The following is an 18728-nucleotide window of genomic DNA, read 5'->3' as shown; positions in this document are numbered from 1 at the left end:
CTACGGGCTTCAGTGTGCTGGACTGTGTCTCCAGAATGGCACTCATCAATTTATTGACTACAGCTATCATGCCTAATCTTACAAGTTACTTCATTATAAATGAAGGGGAGCAGAAAATCAACTTTTTAAAAAAAAGATAAATGGGTTTCCTTTATTACTTTCCGGAGTTCTATATACAGAGAGACTGAAAGAGGAAGCAATACTTCTTATTAACTGTGACATCCATTCAGCTTTGATGAATGAATGTATTGGCTGCGTCCTTTCCTATTCATAGTGGTACATAATGAGAATGAATTACTGGCTGATAATTTGATGCATAAATATTGCATTTAAATGTGTTAATGTCTTGGGTTGTTTTGTTTTTTTTAAAGAACTGGCATGCACACAAGATGTGAGCTGTAACATTTTAACCAACAAAAAGCTAGAAACAAATACTTTATGTGTGCCATGGTCTCCCAGCCACCTGGCGCTCGGGTACTTTACAAAGCACCATAAAAATGTTTGCGATGCTTAATGTGCAGTAATTTTAAAAGCATATGCATGTGCTTAAACACATGTTTAAAGGGAAATGGGGCAGGGCGGGAAAGGAACACTAATGTTTAAAACACCCGGAGGATATAATTTGTTTCCAGGTGAGGAAGAAAGATGGATAACTGGAGGGGAAGGGCTAGGACAGTCCCATGCCTGAGAGCCCGGAGAGCAGTTGCCAGTTATGTAGACAATACTGAGCTAGGGAGGCTCATCATCCACACATTTTTAGAACTGGGCTGGTGAAAGGGTTAAGCATCCTCTGTGTCAGATAATCCCCCTGAAAGTGGTGCTCTGCTCCCACATTAATGCAAATATAGGTTTGAGAGCTGTGTGCTTGCTTCATAACATCCCGTCTTCTTTCTTTTTAAAGCTAGGCTGATTTGAGAGATCACTTCCACACCACAAACCTTTGACACCTGAAGGCTCTTCCAGAGGACCACACAGGCCATGGGGAAATCGAAGAAGAACGAGGAGGCTGTCTTTCTGAGGAAGAAGATCACCCTCTTGAGAGCTTTCTCGCTCCTCATAGGGAGCATGGTAGGCAGCGGAATATTCATCTCTCCCCAAGGGGTGCTGAAGAACTCCGGCAACGTGGGCCTCTCCTTAGTCGTCTGGTTTGCCTGTGGGATCCTCTCTATGTTTGGTGCGTGGTGAGTTTCTTTACTCTCCTTTTTCAGCTCTTGGAGGATGAGAAATCCTATTGGGACCATGTTTCACCCCATCACTTAACAAATTGGTAGCTGCAGTAATGAAATCAGTATTAGCCCAGGACCCAGAACTGAGACAGCATTCTGACTCACCATTGTTGGTTTTTTATATATATATATATATATATATATATATATATATATATATATATATGCATTTCTGTTATAGAATATAAAGGAGCAGAAGAAAACGAGAGAGAAAGTGCAAAAATATAATAAAAAGATATAGTATAGTACGTTATATATAATCAGTAACATTTCCATACATTATTATACAGTGGAACCTTGGTTCCCAAACCTAATCCGTTCCGGGAGTCTGTTCGATTCCCAAAACAGTTTGGGAACGAAGGCATGGCTTGTGATTGGCTGCAGCAACTTCCTGCAGCCAATCAGAATCCATGCTGGGTGTTCGGTTTCCAAAGAACGTTTGAAAACTGGAACTATTACTTCGTTCGGGAGCCAGAATGTTCCGCTCCCAAGGCGTTTGGGAGCCAAGGTTCCCCTGTATATGTAATATAAATAGTAATATTGTCATAATACATATATGATTATCAGTAAAATACTATATGCAGTATAAGCTCGTTCCAAATGTCAATATTGTTTGTCCAAACAAGGTCTGCATCTATAAGCAATTTGTTCATATGTTGCAAGTGTTGTCTTGTCGTCAGCCCATTGATTAAAGGGGACCATATCTTTATTCTTCCAGTTCAGTGTTTCCCAAACTGGGGTCTTCAGCTGTTTTTGGACTACAACTCCCATCATCCCTAGCTAGCGAGAACAGTGGTCAGGGATGATGGGAGCTGTAGTCCAAAAACAGTCCGGAGACCCAAGTTTGGGAAGCTCTGTTCCAGTTCATCAGTACCAGTCTCTTGCCCATAGAATCCACTTTTGTTACCCAGTTGCATCCTGACTCGTGGTTGAAGGAGGAGAGACAATAACATAAGAAGCTGCCTCATACTGAGTGAGACCACTAGTCCATCCAGTTCAGTATTGTCCACACTGACTGGCAGCAGCTCTCCAGGAATTCAGGCAGGGGTCTCTCCCAGCCCTACCTGGAGCTACCAGGGATTGAACCTGCGACCTTCTGTTGGCAAGGCAATTGCTCTGCCCCTGAGCTGTGCCCTTTTCTGTACACACTCCAATCCTGCCATATCTGTTTTCTGAGATGTACTTGGGCACCTGATGTAACTGAGCAGCCCCTGGTCCCGTGACACCTCCATTGCACTTGCGATGCTGCGAGCCTTTGTTTCTGGAGCTCCCAAAGCCACATGGAGTTAATGTGTAACTAATCCGAATTAGGATCTTATCAGAAGAACCCTGTGAAAGAGGCACCCCACCCCCACTGCATGATGAAACTGGGAAGGCCATTTCAAAGCCCTTGACCCATAAGATTCCCAAACAGCAGCCTTCCTAACAGGCTCTTGTATCTCAGCCTCCTACATCCTGGCTAGCTCAGTTGGTAGAGCGTGAGACTCTTCATCTCAGGATTGTGGGTTTGAGCCCCATGTTGGGCAAAAGATTCCTGCATTGCAGGAGGTTGGACTAGATGAGCCTTGTGGACCCTACAGCTCTATGGTTCTATGAATCTTACGTATTTCAGTGTAACTCTCCCACCTGGGAAGTCTAAGAGGGGCATGTACCCTCTCCACCTGCTAGTCCCAGAACCCATGTGATACTTTCACAGCAAGGGGGAAGAAACTGTGACTCTCCAGCTATTGCCCGACAACAACTCCCATCAGCTCTGGACCTTTGGCCATGCTGGCTGGGCTGAGAGGAGTTTTAGTCCCACAACAACTGGAGGGCCATGGGCCCCCCATTTCTTCTACAGAGCAATGTCATTTCTGTGGGATCTTTTAATTACATAACCACACCAGTCAGCTCAAATGTCCCTAGTATCTGCCACCTTAACTGAAGATGCCAAGGACTGAACATAGGACCTCTGTCTTCAGAATGCGTGCCTGTGTACATACCATACGTTTAAAGCGTATTTAAATCACATGGCTTCCCCCCTCCCCCGAATCATGGGAACTTTCGTTCTGTGAGGGGATAAACGACAGTTCCGAGGATTTCTGTGGGGGGAGGGGATTGATGTCCTTTGAATGTGCTTTAAATACAGTGGTGCCTCAGGTTAAGTACTTAATTCGTTCCAGAGGTCCGTTCTTAACCTGAAACTGTTCTTAACCTGAAGCATCACTTTAGCTAATGGGGCCTCCTGCTGTCGCCGCGCCGCCGGAGCACGATTTCTGTTCTCATCCTAAAGCAGAGTTCTTAACCTGAGGTACTATTTTTGGGTTAGCAGAGTATGTAACCTGAAGCGTATGTAACCCTAGGTACCACTGTATATGATTTGTACACAGCCATGGCCCCTCTCATAGCTGTCAACTTTTCCCTTTTCTTGCAAGGAATCCTATTCAGAATAAGGGAATTTCCCTTAAAAAAGGGAAACGTTGACAGCTATGGCCACTCCTCTGCAAAAGGGAATATAAATGGCCTTGGTCCTGTATACCTGAAGGAGCATCTCCACCCCCATCATCCAGCTTGGACACTGAGGTCCAGCGCCAAGGGCCTTCTGGCAGTTCCCTCCCTGGGAGAAGCGAGGTTACAGGGAACCAGGCAGAGGGCCTTCTCAGTAGTGGAGCCCTCCCTGTGGAACGCACTCCCATCAGATGTCAAGGAAATAAACAACTATTTTCCTTTAAAAAGACAACTGAAGGCAGCCCTGCTTAGGGAAATTTTTAATGTCTGATGCTGTATTGTTTTTAATATTCAGTTGGAAGCCGCCCAGAGTGGCTGGGGAAACCCAGCCAGATGGGTGGGGTATAAATAATAAATTATTATTATAAATTATTATTATTATAACATATTTATTTTACATTTTCACCCAACTCTTCCCAAATAACATATGCATCCTGACCATTCGATCCTCACACCAATTCTGTGAGGTAATTTGACCTGAGACAGAGAGTGATTGGACCAAGTCACCCAGCAAACTTCCAGTAAAGCCAGTTCTAGTCCAACACACTAACCACGGCATCACACACAACCTGTGTGGAAAATTGCCCACAAAAAAAGAGTAGATAGATTGCTAGTTATGCTGGTGTTTTGCAAAAACAAACAAACAAACAAACAAACAAAAACACCCTACCCAGTGGTTTTTTAACAGCACTTTTTCATCAAAGAGAACTGAGAGTAAACCATGACAGCCAAAATGGAGCCCTCCTCCCATCTGCCCACAAGAAATTGGAAGCGAAGGCTACAATCATATACTTAATTTCCAGGGTCTCAATGGGGCTTACTTTTCAATAGACATGTATAGAATTACCCTGTAAAGAAAACCCCAAAACAATCAACTTTCAATGGAAGTGTTCTCCAATGATAAATACAGGGGGTTGTGATTCTATCTGAATGGCCTCAAAACATGAAAGTTTGCCAGCTGAAGTTTAGGATAAAAATAACCCAGGCTAAAATCTAAGAAAGCTGATTTTTGACCATATGGTTCCATTGTGGGTGCACATATGGAGTCGTCATGGATTTTTCACAGCCTCCAGGTTCAAGTTCAGGTTGTCAATATGGATCATTCCTAATGTCATAATTTCCATGGTTGGGTGAAATGGTTGCACAAACACTTCATGCAGATATGGGTCATTCTGGTTTCCCTAGTTTCAGTAGCTCTCTGACACTCTGAAGGCTGCAATCCTTAGCCGATGTACTAGGGAGCAAAAATGCCAAAGAGTCTTTTGGCACCTTGAAGACGAACGGGTTTTTATGATTGCCTTAGCCAACTAATAATAATAATAATAATTTTATTATTACGGTCAAAGACCAGTTCAAAAAGCACAACTGAGACTACTTTCACAAAAGTGAAATAGACATTTAAAATAGTATACAATAACAGCTTATAGATTAAAATTGAAATAGTTGCATGTACATGAAAAGACCTAAGATTAGACTAACATGCAGATTGACGCTGGGACACCCAGGAGGCCGGCTACGGCAGTTTTCCGGGGGGTATACTGCGCCGACAAATCTGCGTGCAAAATCTGGCGACCATCCGGATCGTCTTGTGGTTTTTGCCTAAGAGGAGAAAATTGAGTTTTGGCTTGTCCAGAAGGTCAGCAAACCTTACAAGATGGGGGTCGATGTTATCTCTACGTGCCTCATCGTAAAAAGGACATCTAAAAATAAGTGTTCAGGGCTTCCTATTTCCCCTAATGGGCAGGAACAAAGTCTCTGGGCGTACGGGACTTTTCCAAAAGATGCTTCCAGAACCAGCAAGGGCAGAGCCAAACATGGATCATCAACATTATTTTCTTATTTATATACAGTCATACCTCAGGTTACAGACGCTTTGGGTTGCGCAATTTCGGGTTGCACACTGCACTGAACCCGGAAGTACTGGAATGGGTTACTTCTGGGTTTCGGCGCTTGTGCATGCACAGAAGCGCTAAATCACGCTTTGCACATGCACAGAAGCGCCAAATCGTGCATGCGCAGATGCGCCGCTGCGGGTTGCGAACGCGCTTCCCACACGGATCACGTTCGCTACCCGAGTGGCCACTTTACTGCCCTATACCTGCAGGCCTCAGAGCTGTTCACAAGATAATATCACAATATAAAAACTCAAAATACACAATCAAAATAAAAACAAAAGCAACCCAATAACACCCTCAACACATTTTAAAAGACTAGACTAGAGCCTGCTTCATCAGATGCATGAAGCGTGATCCCCAATGGTCAAGTATATGCATGTGCAGGAGTGACAACAAGGGCAGGGGAATGGAAAGGTTGGTGTTAAATGGCAATGGAAGACCCCACCCCCCACCCCCCAAAAAACCCGGTCTGTGGCCATTTTGCAAATGTATGAGGAATGGCTCTTCACCACTGCAGTAATTAGGGATGACTAGGGAGCAAGGTCCTTTGAACTCAACAGAACTTACGTCTGAATAAAAAGGGTTCAGGGGCACTTGAAGTGAAACCTCAGAATGACAGCTCTCTCTGTGCATCTTCTACTGATACACAGAGATAGTGGTGGGAACATAGGAAGCGGTCTTAAACTGCGTCAGACCATTGGCCCATCTCAGGGCTGGATTAAGCGTTAAGCAAAATAAGTCTGTGCTTAGGGCATCAAGGGAAGGGCTCACCACAGAAATCTTCCATTTGCTGGATTTTTAACATTAACGGTCACAAATGAAGCAGGGACTTGAAATCTAGTGCCTTATCCTCTACAGAAGGCTTTGCAATCTGGGTAACTTTTAAGTGAGGATTTTCACGAGGGTCCTATTTTTCTCTGTCATGGACACAACATCACTGGATACCAATAGCCCATCAATGTGTGAAGTGAAGGAAAACTCTTTAGGATGATTTGCTTACGCTCTTTCCTACCTGAACACTTCCAGGTGCTCTGTGTTATGCTGAACTTGGCACCCGGATCACAAAGTCTGGAGCCCATTACATCTATATCTTGGAGACCCTGGGCCCTCTGCCAGGGTTCTTGTTCCTGTGGGCAGAATACTTTGCTATAAGGTAAGCTTTTCCATCTGCAACCTGCTATAAACTTAAAGGTGAGGTCGGAATGCTATGAACCATGTGGCGCAGTTGTGTATATAATCTATGCCTTTAAATGTCAGTGAGAGAAACTGCGCGTGTAAGAAGCAGATATTAAAGGCAGTCCAGGCAAATGGCCGTCTAATATTTCTGGGTGAATGGCAGCTGTTCATAACTAACTGAAGTTTGTGCCCTGCCTTTCTCTGAGTTGTGTCAGCTTCGCCCATCAGGAATAGCAGCCCAGATGAACTAGGCCAGGGGCAGATAACTCTTTTCAGTCCTAGAGACATATTCCCTCCTGAGCGATTTCCAGGGGACCTGAAAACAGTTTAAATAAGCCGACTGCCCAGTTTCCTTGACTTTGCAGGAATGTGGCATCTTTGCATGGAAAAAATAAGAGTTTTCTTGAGGTCTTGTTACAGAATGCATAAGCCAGTTTTTCCTTCCAGGCCAGCCAACAGTGCAGTTGTTGCTCTGGCATTTGGACGCTACATCCTGGACCCCTTTTTCGCACCCTGTGGCGCTCCACTTCTGGCTGTGAAACTTGTTGCTCTTCTTGGCTACTGTAAGTACGAAGCAGGAACTGTGCCCCATTTATTTCCTTGGGATGCGATTCAGTCAAATCAATGGGAGTCTTATTATTAATTTCATATTCTGAATTCATCAGCTGAACTAGATAGTCCCAGCGTGCAGGTCAAATGCCTTTTTTACCCTCTCCAATCCAGACATTGTCCTAATCCTGAACTCTTGGAGTGTCAGCTGGAGTGCCAGGCTTCTGACCTTCTTGTCCATCGTCAAGTTGGTAGCTCTCACTCTCATCATCGTCCCAGGAATGATACTTTTAGCTCAAGGTAATGCATTATTCTCATTGTTATTAGCTATAAAACATCACCACCATCAAAATGCAAGGACTTGTCTCCAGAAAATATTATAGCCTCCATATATTCTGCCCTGAGGGCTGCCTCCCCCCACACTTGAGTGACAACAGTGGTCAGAGTCTGAAGTTGGGTGGGTGGGTATAAGAAACAGGGCCTTTCCATTTGTGGCACCTGCTTTGCAGAATGTCATCCCTAAGGAAGTCTGCTAAGAGCTCAGGTGGAATGTTTCCTGCCCCCTATTACATTCTAACTGATCTTTTAAAGTGGAAATGGCATGGGTTGAACGTGGAGACTTTTCTGCATCCAAAGTATATGCTCTACTCCTGAACCATATCTCAAAGATGTATGTGGTAAAACGAAGCCTGTTTACATGCTCATCTATCTTAGGAATGTGGCTATGTTTATCATACTTTGCTTTCTAACTGTATGGTTTTCTTTAGGCCATACAGAAAATTTCCAGGATGCTTTCAATGCTCAGACCCTTGCTTTGGACAAGCTTCCTTTGGCTTTTTATGCAGGGATGTTTGCCTATTCAGGATGGTATGCATAAATGACATACATTTTTAAGATATTCACTTATAAACTGTCAGGGCCACTGAAATCTGTTCCTTTCTCTCCCACGATGCAGGTTTCAAACTAGTTTTGTGCGAGAAGAACTAGTGAAGCCAGAGCGGTGAGTCAAAAGACCAGTTAAAAAATATCTGTATTTGACCCTGCTTAATGTATTTCTGAAGCTGTTTTGAACAGGGATGGATTATTCCATCAAGGCACAGGCTTCATACATATATATATATATATATATATATATATATATATATATATATATAAATAAACAATACAATGCAATTTTGCATGTACATGGGAACAGTTGTACTGACTATCCTTTTCTCTCCCCCTCCCCATTTTGTTTGTAGAAATATCCCTCTGGCAGTGATTGTGTCTGTGATCACTGTGATTGTGGGTTATATGCTTACTAATGTTTCCTATTACACGGTACTGACAGCAGCAGATGTTCTGGCCTCCCAGGCAGTAGCTGTGGTGAGTCGAAAGCCAATGTTGTAGTTAATATCAGATTAATTCCCCTTCTTCCCCAAGAGGGTTCAGTTTTCAGTAGATGGAGGGGAGAGGACTGGAATGTAAGACAGTGGCAATTAAATTCAGCCTCTGCAGAATGAGGAGTTGTTTGGTTATCGAGAAGTCTCAGAAAAGCAAACCATTGTATGTGCGCCACCCCAGTCTCTGAGCAGTGTGAGATTCCGGGGGTTCCAGGGTTCAGTTTCCTTGAAATGAGGGTCAGCAGAGACTGTGGTGTCTTTATGATATAGAGTTTATTTACACATATAGACAACCTGAGACTATGATGGAGCGGCTCACAGCATTAACAGCCCAACATACAAACAGGCATTATTTTAGGGGGAATTGCTTTGCAGAAATGTATATATTAGGCAAAACTGCGAGGAACGCCTCTATTAGGAGAAATTTGCATTAAAATGCTGGTGAATTTCCAGAAGGACTTCTATATATAGCTATAAAAGAATTCTCAAAGGAACGTGTAAATGTGGAGAGCTGAATAAGACTGAAAATTTGAGAAACTGAAATGGACCGATTCACCCATTCCTAGCTCAGTCCTTCATAAGCTGGGAGAAGGGAATCTGTGGCCCTTCAGATGTTGTTGGACTTCAGCTCCCAGCAGCCTTGCCTATTGGTGGTGCTGATGCAAGTCCCCTCACAGACCCACAGTTCCCTGAGAGATTTAAGAGTTAACCCCTCTTCCCAGGGTGCTCTGGGAATTGTAGCTCTGTGGATGGAATTAGGGTCTCCTATCAACTTTCATTGCCCTTTACAAACTACAGTTTCCAGGACTCTTTGGGGGAAGCCATGACTATTTAAAGTGGCATGGTGATGCTTTAAATGTATGCCTCCAGCTGTTTTGGGACTACAGTTTCCATCATCCCTGACCACTGGTATGATGGGAGCTGGAGTCCAAAAGCTGCTGGAGACCCAAGTTTGGGAAACCCGCTGTGCTGATAGGGCCTTGTAATAATGTCTCTAAGCTTTTTGTAAAATGAGTAAGACAAGCAAAAATCAGGGATTTGGGAGGCATGGGGAACAACAAGTAAATATGAAATCAGAATGAAACAGAGCTCTGTAGCATATCACGCCTGCTTTCACTGAAGGCCACTCAGTGGTTTTCCTTCACCAATAATTATAAACCTCACATTTCTGAACACAAACATGCCTTTTCTTCCAGAGCTTTGCACACAAAGCTTGCCGGAGTGTTATCTCAATGGTGCCTATCTTGGTTTCCTTGTCTTGCTTTGGGACCATGAACGGAGGAATCTTTACATTTTCAAGGTCAGTGACCTCTTTTTTAAATCTTGTTTTGAACACTTGATTGGAAGCTGCCCAGAGTGGCTGGGGAAGGTCAGCCAGATGGGCGGGGTATAAATAATAAATTATTATTATTGTTGTTGTTGTTGTTGTTGAGGGATGAACTACATGCTACATATCAGGGCTGGGGGACATGTGACCCTCCAGTTGGTGCTGGACTATAGCTCCCATCCCCCCCTGACCATTTGCTGTTCTGGCTGGGGCTGATGGGCATTGTAGTCCAATAACATCTGGAGGGCCAAAGCATGAAACTGAGGAAGAGAACCCCAGCGCTGAGCATCTCTTCTAGAGGTTCCCCACCCCTGCAGACCAATTCATTGCGTTCTTTCACTGCTTATTTATTTTCTCCTTCTAGGACCTTGTTTGTGGCTTCACGAGAAGGGCAATGGCCTCCCCTCTTCTCCATGATCCATATTCAAAGACATACACCCCTACCAGCAGTCATGTTGATGGTAAGAATATGGGTTGACTCCATCCTAGTCATTCTTAGAGTAGACCCACTGAAATGTTTAAGATACCCATGAGTAATTTAAGGACTGTCGGTCTCAATGGGCCTACTCTAAAAAGTTGTGTACACATTACTGGCTTAAAATGCAGCTAGGTCATTCTTTTTCTCAATTCAGATTGAGGCTGAACAGTATTTCCTAAGAAACTACAGGATATGGATTCTGGCTAATGTTTTGTGCACACTGCTTCCCACACCAGGAGTGGAAGCGCACTGGGTACACAGAAAATGGGAGTGTGTACACAAACTTGCAGTCCAGCAACATCTGAAAGGCCACAAGTTTCCCATCCCTGTTCTAGGTTTTCAGCTACGTCTGTGTGTTCAATCTGAGATGGTGGTTTACTAAATCTATTTCCCCTCCTTCTACACTCCTCAGTTCCCTTTGGTCACAGCCATGATCTGTGTGGGAGATATCTACCACCTGCTGAACTTCTTCAGCTTCTCCCGGTGGCTCTTCATAGGATTAGCCACCCTTGGGCTGATAGTTCACCGCTGCCGTCATCCTGAGATAACAAGCCCATTCAAGGTAAGGGTCTGCTAGCCTGTTTTCTCCCATGATTCTCCCTCTGTTGCTCTTTATTTTAGACCAGGTATGTACTTAGACCCATCTCTCTGTGCTAATAAGTAAGAGTAAGGTTAAGAGCTGGAGCTGTGAGCCAAGTGGTTCAGCTCCCACCTCAGAGTATGCCCAACAAATATCACACCCAACAACAACTGATCAGAAACAGTGTTAAGTGGTTAAAAAGAAATAGGTGACCCATGTTCAGCCCCCCAACTCAGACATTTTAAAAGGAAATTCATACACCGCTCCATATTTCAAAGAAACCTCTGAGCAGTTTAGAGCATCATACGGCATCTCTGAGCTGTTTACAGCATCTTGTGATCTCAAGCCAGGCACACTCCCTCTCAGCCTGACTGGGGGTTGTTGTGAGGATAAAATGGGGGGGGGCAGAATAGGGATGGAAGGATCTGTCAATTTTGCATCTCTCAGTTTCTCATTTATCCATTATTAAATTTAGTTTTCTGTGTTCTGCAGTAATTTGCATTTAAAAAACCCCACAAAACCTCATGAAAATTCTTAGCATTTTAGGGCAATTTTCTCCTAAGAAGCCCATTTTTAGATGCACTCTTGCCTAATGCACACACTGTTGCAAGCTATTTCCCATAATATAATGGATTTTTGTATGTCATTTCCCCCCAATATCTTCATTTAATGTGCACCCGCCCCCAATATGTCCATTTTTGTACACATTGTTCGGAGAAAGTGTGAATTTTGAGAGATTCTGCTTTAAATGCATACTGAACTGAATTTCTCCTCTGCCCCTAGGGAGGAGAGCTATGTATGCTGCCCTGTGTTCCTTGAAGAAAGGGTGGTGGGATACAAATAAACAACAAACATGAATTGCTTGTTTGCTTAGAGAAGAAATATTCGCCCTACTTCCAAGGTGTCCCAGGGTGGATTTTCATTATCATTCTTTGGGTGGCCAGATGCGAAAGGAGGACTCCTGTACCTTTAATAGCTGTATAGAAAAAGAAATGTCAGCAGGTGTCGCTTGCAAGAGAATCTACACCAGCTGAAGTTCCATCTTCTACATCACTATTAAACGTGCAAGAGCCCAGGATTCCTTTTTTCACCTGGCTACCTTATTTTCCATAATCAGGAATAACATGCTTTTGGTATGTCTTCATAGCCACTACCAAAAGCACTTCGAAAATGCGGGGTAGTGCTTTGCTGTTTTTTTAGCCGCTCACAAAACTTGGAAGGAAAAAAACACCAAGAAGAAACCATACAAATTAAATTCGAGAAGACCAGTGCTTATAATATGTGCATCTACTGCCGCCTTGTGGACATAAGCTAGAACCCTTATTTCCACACCTTTGAAAGCAAAAGAATGTTTGCATGTCTCATTCATACGGAGCTTCTCTTCTCAAGACTTGGGCGCACAGATTAAGTACATGCAGCTCCTGTGCCCATCTGGAAATAATAATAATCCTTATGTGGATTATTATTAGGATGCATGGCAGAGGAGAGGAATTGTAAGCTTAAACCCCCAATTACCTTGTTTACCTCTCAAGGATATCCCTGTAGAACTTGGGACTTGGACCACACAGTGTGCAGGTAAAGCTCTCATTCATGTGTTAGATTTTTCCCCACCCACCCAAATAAACATTTTAATTAGAGTTCTAACAATTACATTCAGTCCTTTGTCATGGGTCAAAGGCCTTTTATTTGCGTTGCAAATACCTCTAGGTATATGCGTCTTTCTCTAGGAGCTTTCATTTTCCTCCAGTCCTCCTTTTGCTTCTCAAATGTTTTGAAACCTGCAAACTTCCTCAGCCTTTCAGGGCCCACTTGTAAAAGTAACTTCACTTTTGGAACTCTTTTTTCCTATCCAGGTTCCTCTCTTCGTTCCTGTTTCCTTTACAATCATTTGCCTTTTCACTGTGGCGATGTCTTTCTACTCGGACCCAATCAATATCAGCATTGGCTGTGCCATGGTTTTAAGTGGGTTTCCCATTTACTATTTGTTCATCAACAGGTCAATGCCAAAGTGTTGCAGCACCACATTCTGTGAGTAGAAACTGCTGGGTAATTTTGAATGATCATATTCAGTACGGTATTCTTTAACAATCGCTGCATAGCCAGAGCTTGATCTGGCTGTCGAGAGCTGTATTCCCTCAGGAATGAGGGGGAGATTTATTATTGATTGGTTATCAATGCTTCTTGATTGTGTGTATTGGGGGGGAAACCCGCAAAGCAGCATACAGAAAAGAATAAAATATGAAACTATCAGTAAAAACAGTTAAAGACAGATATTTATAACATTCAAAAATAATTAAAAACAACGATAAGCTAAAAGCAGATTAAAAGACACATCAACATTCTATAGCTGGGTCTTGTCTAAACAAAAAATGTCATTCGGCAGGGAGTTCCAGTGTGGGGGTACTGACACACTGAAATATGTGTCCTTACAAATGCGGAACGAGTATTATGGAGTACCCCTAACAGCTCCAGTTGTGTTTCCAATCCTTATTATGGAATGGAAAAACCCAATACTTTAAAAAAATGCCAGTGAGGAAGGCATGGCTGCCATGGTGTGTTTAATTTGCAGCTTCATTCATTATATTTTTGAGCTTTTTCAAGTTACCTAAGAAAATGCTCTGCTTTTTGAAGGGTTTTTTGTGTTTGTTTTTACAATGAAATCAATATTTTGAGTTCCTTTGATCAAAGGGGAATTGCAAGAAGCCCAAAGGGAAATGTTATTTGGGAAGGGGATGAGGAAAACCAAGAGGAGCACTCTGTACAAGCAATTGAGATTCAAGCTACAAGCCTTATGGCAACTTCTAGAGAGGGAGAAATGGAACTGCAAACTTACCGTCCAATATTATGGGGGCATTTCCAAGTAGCCCTGTTTTGAGCAATCACATAATTATATTAATATTGATGCTAAGCATCCATAAAGTACTTCTGAGAGTTTAACATGCTTACATGTATTATGCCCTTGTAATCCTTACAATAACTTCTTAAAATAAGTCAGTATTAATATCCACGTGTTGCAGATAGGGGGCTGAGGAAGGGATTCAAATCTGTCCATATTTAATTTGTGCCATTTTTGCTTCTTCTTTTTTTATAACCCTAATTCCATCCCATTCTGTTTCCACATTAATTTTTCCAATTTTGGAAGAAACATAATTCGTACTTTAGGAACACCAGAACATGAAATACTTTTGCCCTTATATATCTAACCCCTTACTATTACAGATTCTCTTACACTGAAGCTTCAGATCCTCTTGAAGGTGGTGCAACAAGAAATCAGGACTTACTGAGAAGCATAACAAGAGCTGGAGGGGTGAACCAGAAGCCTGAACTTCAAAGCTCTCATTTTGTGGTGACTTCTCCTAGCTTATATTTAACGCCACCCTCACAACTCGGAGCGTGCCTGCATTGGAGCATCTTCTGCTTCCAGTTTGGTGTTTTCATACCAGATGGAGAGTTCCTGAAAAATCAAATGCACAGGAAACCCTGTGCAGATGAGTCACACCTTTGACTGTGCAAGCAACAGCCCATGTGCATCCTGATATTGTCCTCATCTGCCATGCAGATGGGCACGAGAGCATCCGGTCCTTGAAGAAAGACTCCTAGAGATGTGTCTGTCTGAATGCATACGGAATCCCTAAATGCTGGCTGTGTAGAGGCAATAGCTATTTGTAGATATTGAAGTGGTACTGCAGAGCTGTTAAGGTACACAGGCTCATTTTTTAAAAAGTTTGATTTGAGCAGTGTACCTTGGCCAATGATACTTTTTGATGTACTCCAAGATGGACTCTAAAAAACTGAAATAAGCCTTGCCGAAAAAGACGTGTGTGTGATTATAATGGGCATCTTTAGAATGGTAAAGAAGCCCTCCCCAAATCTGAAACTTCTGATTTTTGGGTATATATACACATACACACTCACACATGTTATTACTGTTATTATTAGTAGTGTGTAAAAGGACAGACACATATAATTCCAAGTGATCATATTGCCTGTTGCAAAGTGGGAGGGAGGAAATTTCCTTTTTGTGACATTGACTAAACCAGATGCAGCTTTCAAGCAGCCAATTTCACACCTCTTTTGAAGTTCATAGTACTGGTAGAATTAAGCATATGGATATGATTATATTCTCACAGGTGATGCTTACTGCCTTCAGTTATCCTTGCTAATGCTTGATCAGGTCTAGTGCCATCGCACCAGTTAGGGGGCTTTACCCCCCATTGATCCTGAGAAATAATAATCATTTGTGTATGGTGCATGGCTTTGCAAGATGGACTGAGAGCACGCTGTAAATGACACATGCTTGTGTATTAACTAGTGATGGTAACATTAGTTTTGCAACACAGAATGCAACTTGAGAGGGTCACAAACCAAAACCTTGGATTCAGCAGCTACAAGCATGAAAAATCAAAATCATATCAAATATAACACAGTCTGTACATGGATCCATGTAAAAGAGTGGGGGGGGGAAGGCTAAATAATGTATGTTTCAATTCATGTGATGCCATATACACCTATTTTATTGTCTTTAACATCCTCATCTCTTCTGCAACAATCCTGCCAAAAATTTGCTCCTCTTTATGCTTGCTATCAGCCATGGAAGGAAAGCCTTCATTGGCACCAATGGGAGCTTTCTTTCTTTCTTTCTTTCTTTCTTTCTTTCTTTCTTTCTTTCTGAAATATACTCGGAGTCGAGAGTGGATTTCATGCTCTTTATTCTGCTCATAGTGGTGAGGAGGAAAAATGGAAGTTTCCCCAGAATGTCTGACATTAGACATTATTTACACAATGGGCCCCACGTGATTAGCTAATTCCGGGATTCACCTGTAGGCCAATCAGGTTGCAGATTCACTTCCACCTGAAACTAGATTGGGTGGCTTCTGTGGACCAATCAGACTGCTGCATTCTGGACCCTATTGTTCTAGGACCAATCAGACTGCTGCATTCTGAATCCTATTGTTCTAGGACCAATCAGACTTCTGCCTTTTGAATCCTATTCAAGTCAGTAGGTACATAACCCTTTCTTTCTTTCTTTCTTTCTTTCTTTCTTTCTTTCTTTCTTTCGTCTCCAGAACTTTTGAAGCAGATTTGAGGGCACCCCAGGGTGCGGTTAGCTTGTGGGAGGAAAAGGAAGATGCAATCCCATTGCACTAGTGGAGGCCTCTTCTGTTTGTGCACTTGATAAAGCCCAGGTCACTTCCAGATGTCCTTTTCATTGGGCATTTTATCCTTATTTGTTTGCACAAAGTTTGGAGGGAGATCAGTCAGCATTGGTTATTTATTGCACATTCATTCTGATTTGTGTGTGGGGAGGTTAGACGACATTGAATCAAGCAAATGTTATCCCTAGTGCATTTCCCCATCACATTCCTTATTGCAAAAAATCTGATTTTGGGTGGGTTGGGGAGTGAGTTTGATGTCCAAGAACACCAAATAAGTTCTAACTGTGCAACCTGAATTAGCTGGTAGTGATGGAATCCCACCTGAAAAATGTTTCATACATATATGAAAATCTGACTGAGAGTGTTCCCAATGTGTATGATTGGCTGGTTTGAATGATTTAGCATCATGTAGCCAAATAGACAAGCAACTTTGAACTACTTTCTTATTTGTGGTTTTCTAAACTGTGTCTAGTAAGCTTCTTTCTATCAGCACTGAAGGCCTTAGCAGATAGTGATTATGTAAACACTGACTGTACAGTCATTGTTGAGATATAACATTTTGTATAAAATGGTAGACAATCACAGGAAATGTTGAACTTCCCATTTTAGTTTGCTAAAAGATGTGAAATGTTTTCTATGTTTTTGAGGGTAAAATTCCAATCTCATCCAAGTTCACAATGGAAACTTTCATATTAAAGTGACATTAGGTCCAAAATCTAAGGAGCATTTCTAAGCTTTTTATACACTCAGTGAACACCTAATTAAATGGTTTGAAATAAAGCACAGTTTTCAGAAGTTATTAATATAATTTTTTTCTTGCCATCTTGCATATGTTATCATGCTAATGGAAGAGTTGAAGCGTTGGGTCAAAGCTGCTACCTTATTCATTGTAACCAGACTTTAGGTGAAAGCACTTGCAAATTGGAGGTAGACGTGGTTTGTACACTATCACTGTCATCCAAACACACATACTTTTCTTGTGAAAGTTCAGGGCGGTGTGGGGAAGGGTTCTGCAAATATTTGATGTCGTTCTGATTAGACTGGAGAAACCTAACTATAGGCTAATAATGTGACATCATTAGCAAAGAATCATAATCATAATCATAATTTATTTATACCAGCCCATCTGGCTGGGTTTCCCCAGCCACTCTGGGTGGCTCCCAATTGAATATTAAAAACACAATACCGCATTAAACATTAAAAACTTCCCTAAACATAACTCTGGGTTCGGCTGAGTTGCAAGTTCCGAACCAAATTGGGGGAAACTGAGTGTTAGTTGAGTCAGATTGAGATGCTCTGCTGTTCTGCCTCAGGCGGAAAAATATATGCGGCTGTCCCTGGCATGGGAAGCAACTTTCCATTTCAGGGGGCAACATGTGACTATGTCTGCAAGCATATACACACTTTCCTGGGAGTAAGTCCCACTGAACTTAGTGGGGCTTTCTTATAAGTAGACATGTGTGGGACTTAGGGATGGGTGAATCTTGTCAGTAGGGCTGGGCAATATCTAGTTTTCAACATTGTGATGTATCACCAGGTAAACATCACAGTATACCGATACATCACAATGTCTGAAAGAAGAACGGAGCTATGCAGAGGCATTGACTAGCTTCATGGTTTTTCCTGCATCATGATTTTTGCCAGTGCCTGCTCTTGTAATTCGCTGCCCCCTGCATGAGGCATGGGAGAACGGAGCCAGCAGTTTTAACAGGGGCTGTAGTAATTGAGAGAAGCATTGGCTGGTTTCCCCCACATTCTGATTTTTGCATAGCACACATACATCATCACCATCATCATGATTCATGATATATTGCCAGGTCAAAAATTATGAAACCGATATCATGATGTGGATTTCAAACCAGTTTAGGACAATATATTGATATATTGCCCAGTCCTGCATGACGGCTTTAATTTATCACTTTCCCAATCCTAAATTATCACATTTCCACTTTGGTTTGCAAATCTTTTTTTTTTTTAAATCCTATAAAAATCCATCAATGTCAATTTATCCTGCAATACACATTTTTATACTCAAATTTGCCTATTATGCACAGTTCTGCAAAGCAGTTTCCCTTGGCTTTAGCTTTGGAGGTTACAGAGGCTAAACAGCTCCCATTTCATGCTAATTGGGCAGATCTAGGATGCTGGAGAGGGACGCTGGTGGCGCTGTGGTCTAAACCACTGAGCCTCTTGGGTTTGCCGATTGGAAGGTCGGCAGTTTGAATCCCCGCAACGGGATGAGCTCCCATTGCTCGGTCCCAGCTCCTGCCAACCTAGTAGTTCAAAAGCATGTCAAAGTGCAAGTAGATAAATAGGTACCGCTCTGGCAGGAAGGTGCCGTATTTTTTGCTCTATAAGACGCACCAGACCACAAGACGCACCCAGTTTTTGGAGGAGGAAAACAAGAAAAAAAATATTCTAAATCTCAGAAGCCAAAACAGCAAGAGGGATTGCTGCGCAGTGAAAGCAGCA

The 18728-nt window shown here is 42.5% G+C and overlaps 1 protein-coding gene across 1 annotated transcript; it reads left to right on the top strand.

The window, feature by feature from the left end:
• The first annotated feature begins 926 nt into the window (after window positions 1-926).
• LOC128422360 (cystine/glutamate transporter-like) lies at window positions 927-15005 on the top strand. Its single transcript, XM_053406283.1, has 12 exons — window positions 927-1174; window positions 6635-6761; window positions 7232-7347; window positions 7508-7633; window positions 8101-8200; window positions 8289-8333; window positions 8575-8698; window positions 9912-10015; window positions 10407-10503; window positions 10933-11082; window positions 12954-13128; window positions 14320-15005. The coding sequence occupies exons 1-12, from the start codon at window positions 979-981 to the stop codon at window positions 14382-14384; spliced, it is 1425 nt and encodes a 474-aa protein (XP_053262258.1). The 5' UTR covers window positions 927-978; the 3' UTR covers window positions 14385-15005.
• The last annotated feature ends 3723 nt before the right edge of the window (window positions 15006-18728 follow it).

The sequence above is a fragment of the Podarcis raffonei genome, chromosome 10 (assembly GCF_027172205.1).
Source record: "Podarcis raffonei isolate rPodRaf1 chromosome 10, rPodRaf1.pri, whole genome shotgun sequence".
NCBI classification, from domain to species: Eukaryota; Metazoa; Chordata; class Lepidosauria; order Squamata; family Lacertidae; genus Podarcis; species Podarcis raffonei.
This window is presented reverse-complemented; position numbering and strand designations above follow the sequence as displayed.

Excerpts from the sequence above, each read along its gene's own strand:
- LOC128422360 (XM_053406283.1), top strand. The coding sequence starts at position 979 with ATGGGGAAATCGAAGAAGAACGAGGAGGCTGTCTTTCTGAGGAAGAAG. Across the intron at positions 7,348-7,507 it reads TGTTGCTCTTCTTGGCTACT|ACATTGTCCTAATCCTGAAC; the intron begins GTAAGTACGAAG and ends TCTCCAATCCAG. Across the intron at positions 13,129-14,319 it reads GTGTTGCAGCACCACATTCT|ATTCTCTTACACTGAAGCTT; the intron begins GTGAGTAGAAAC and ends TTACTATTACAG.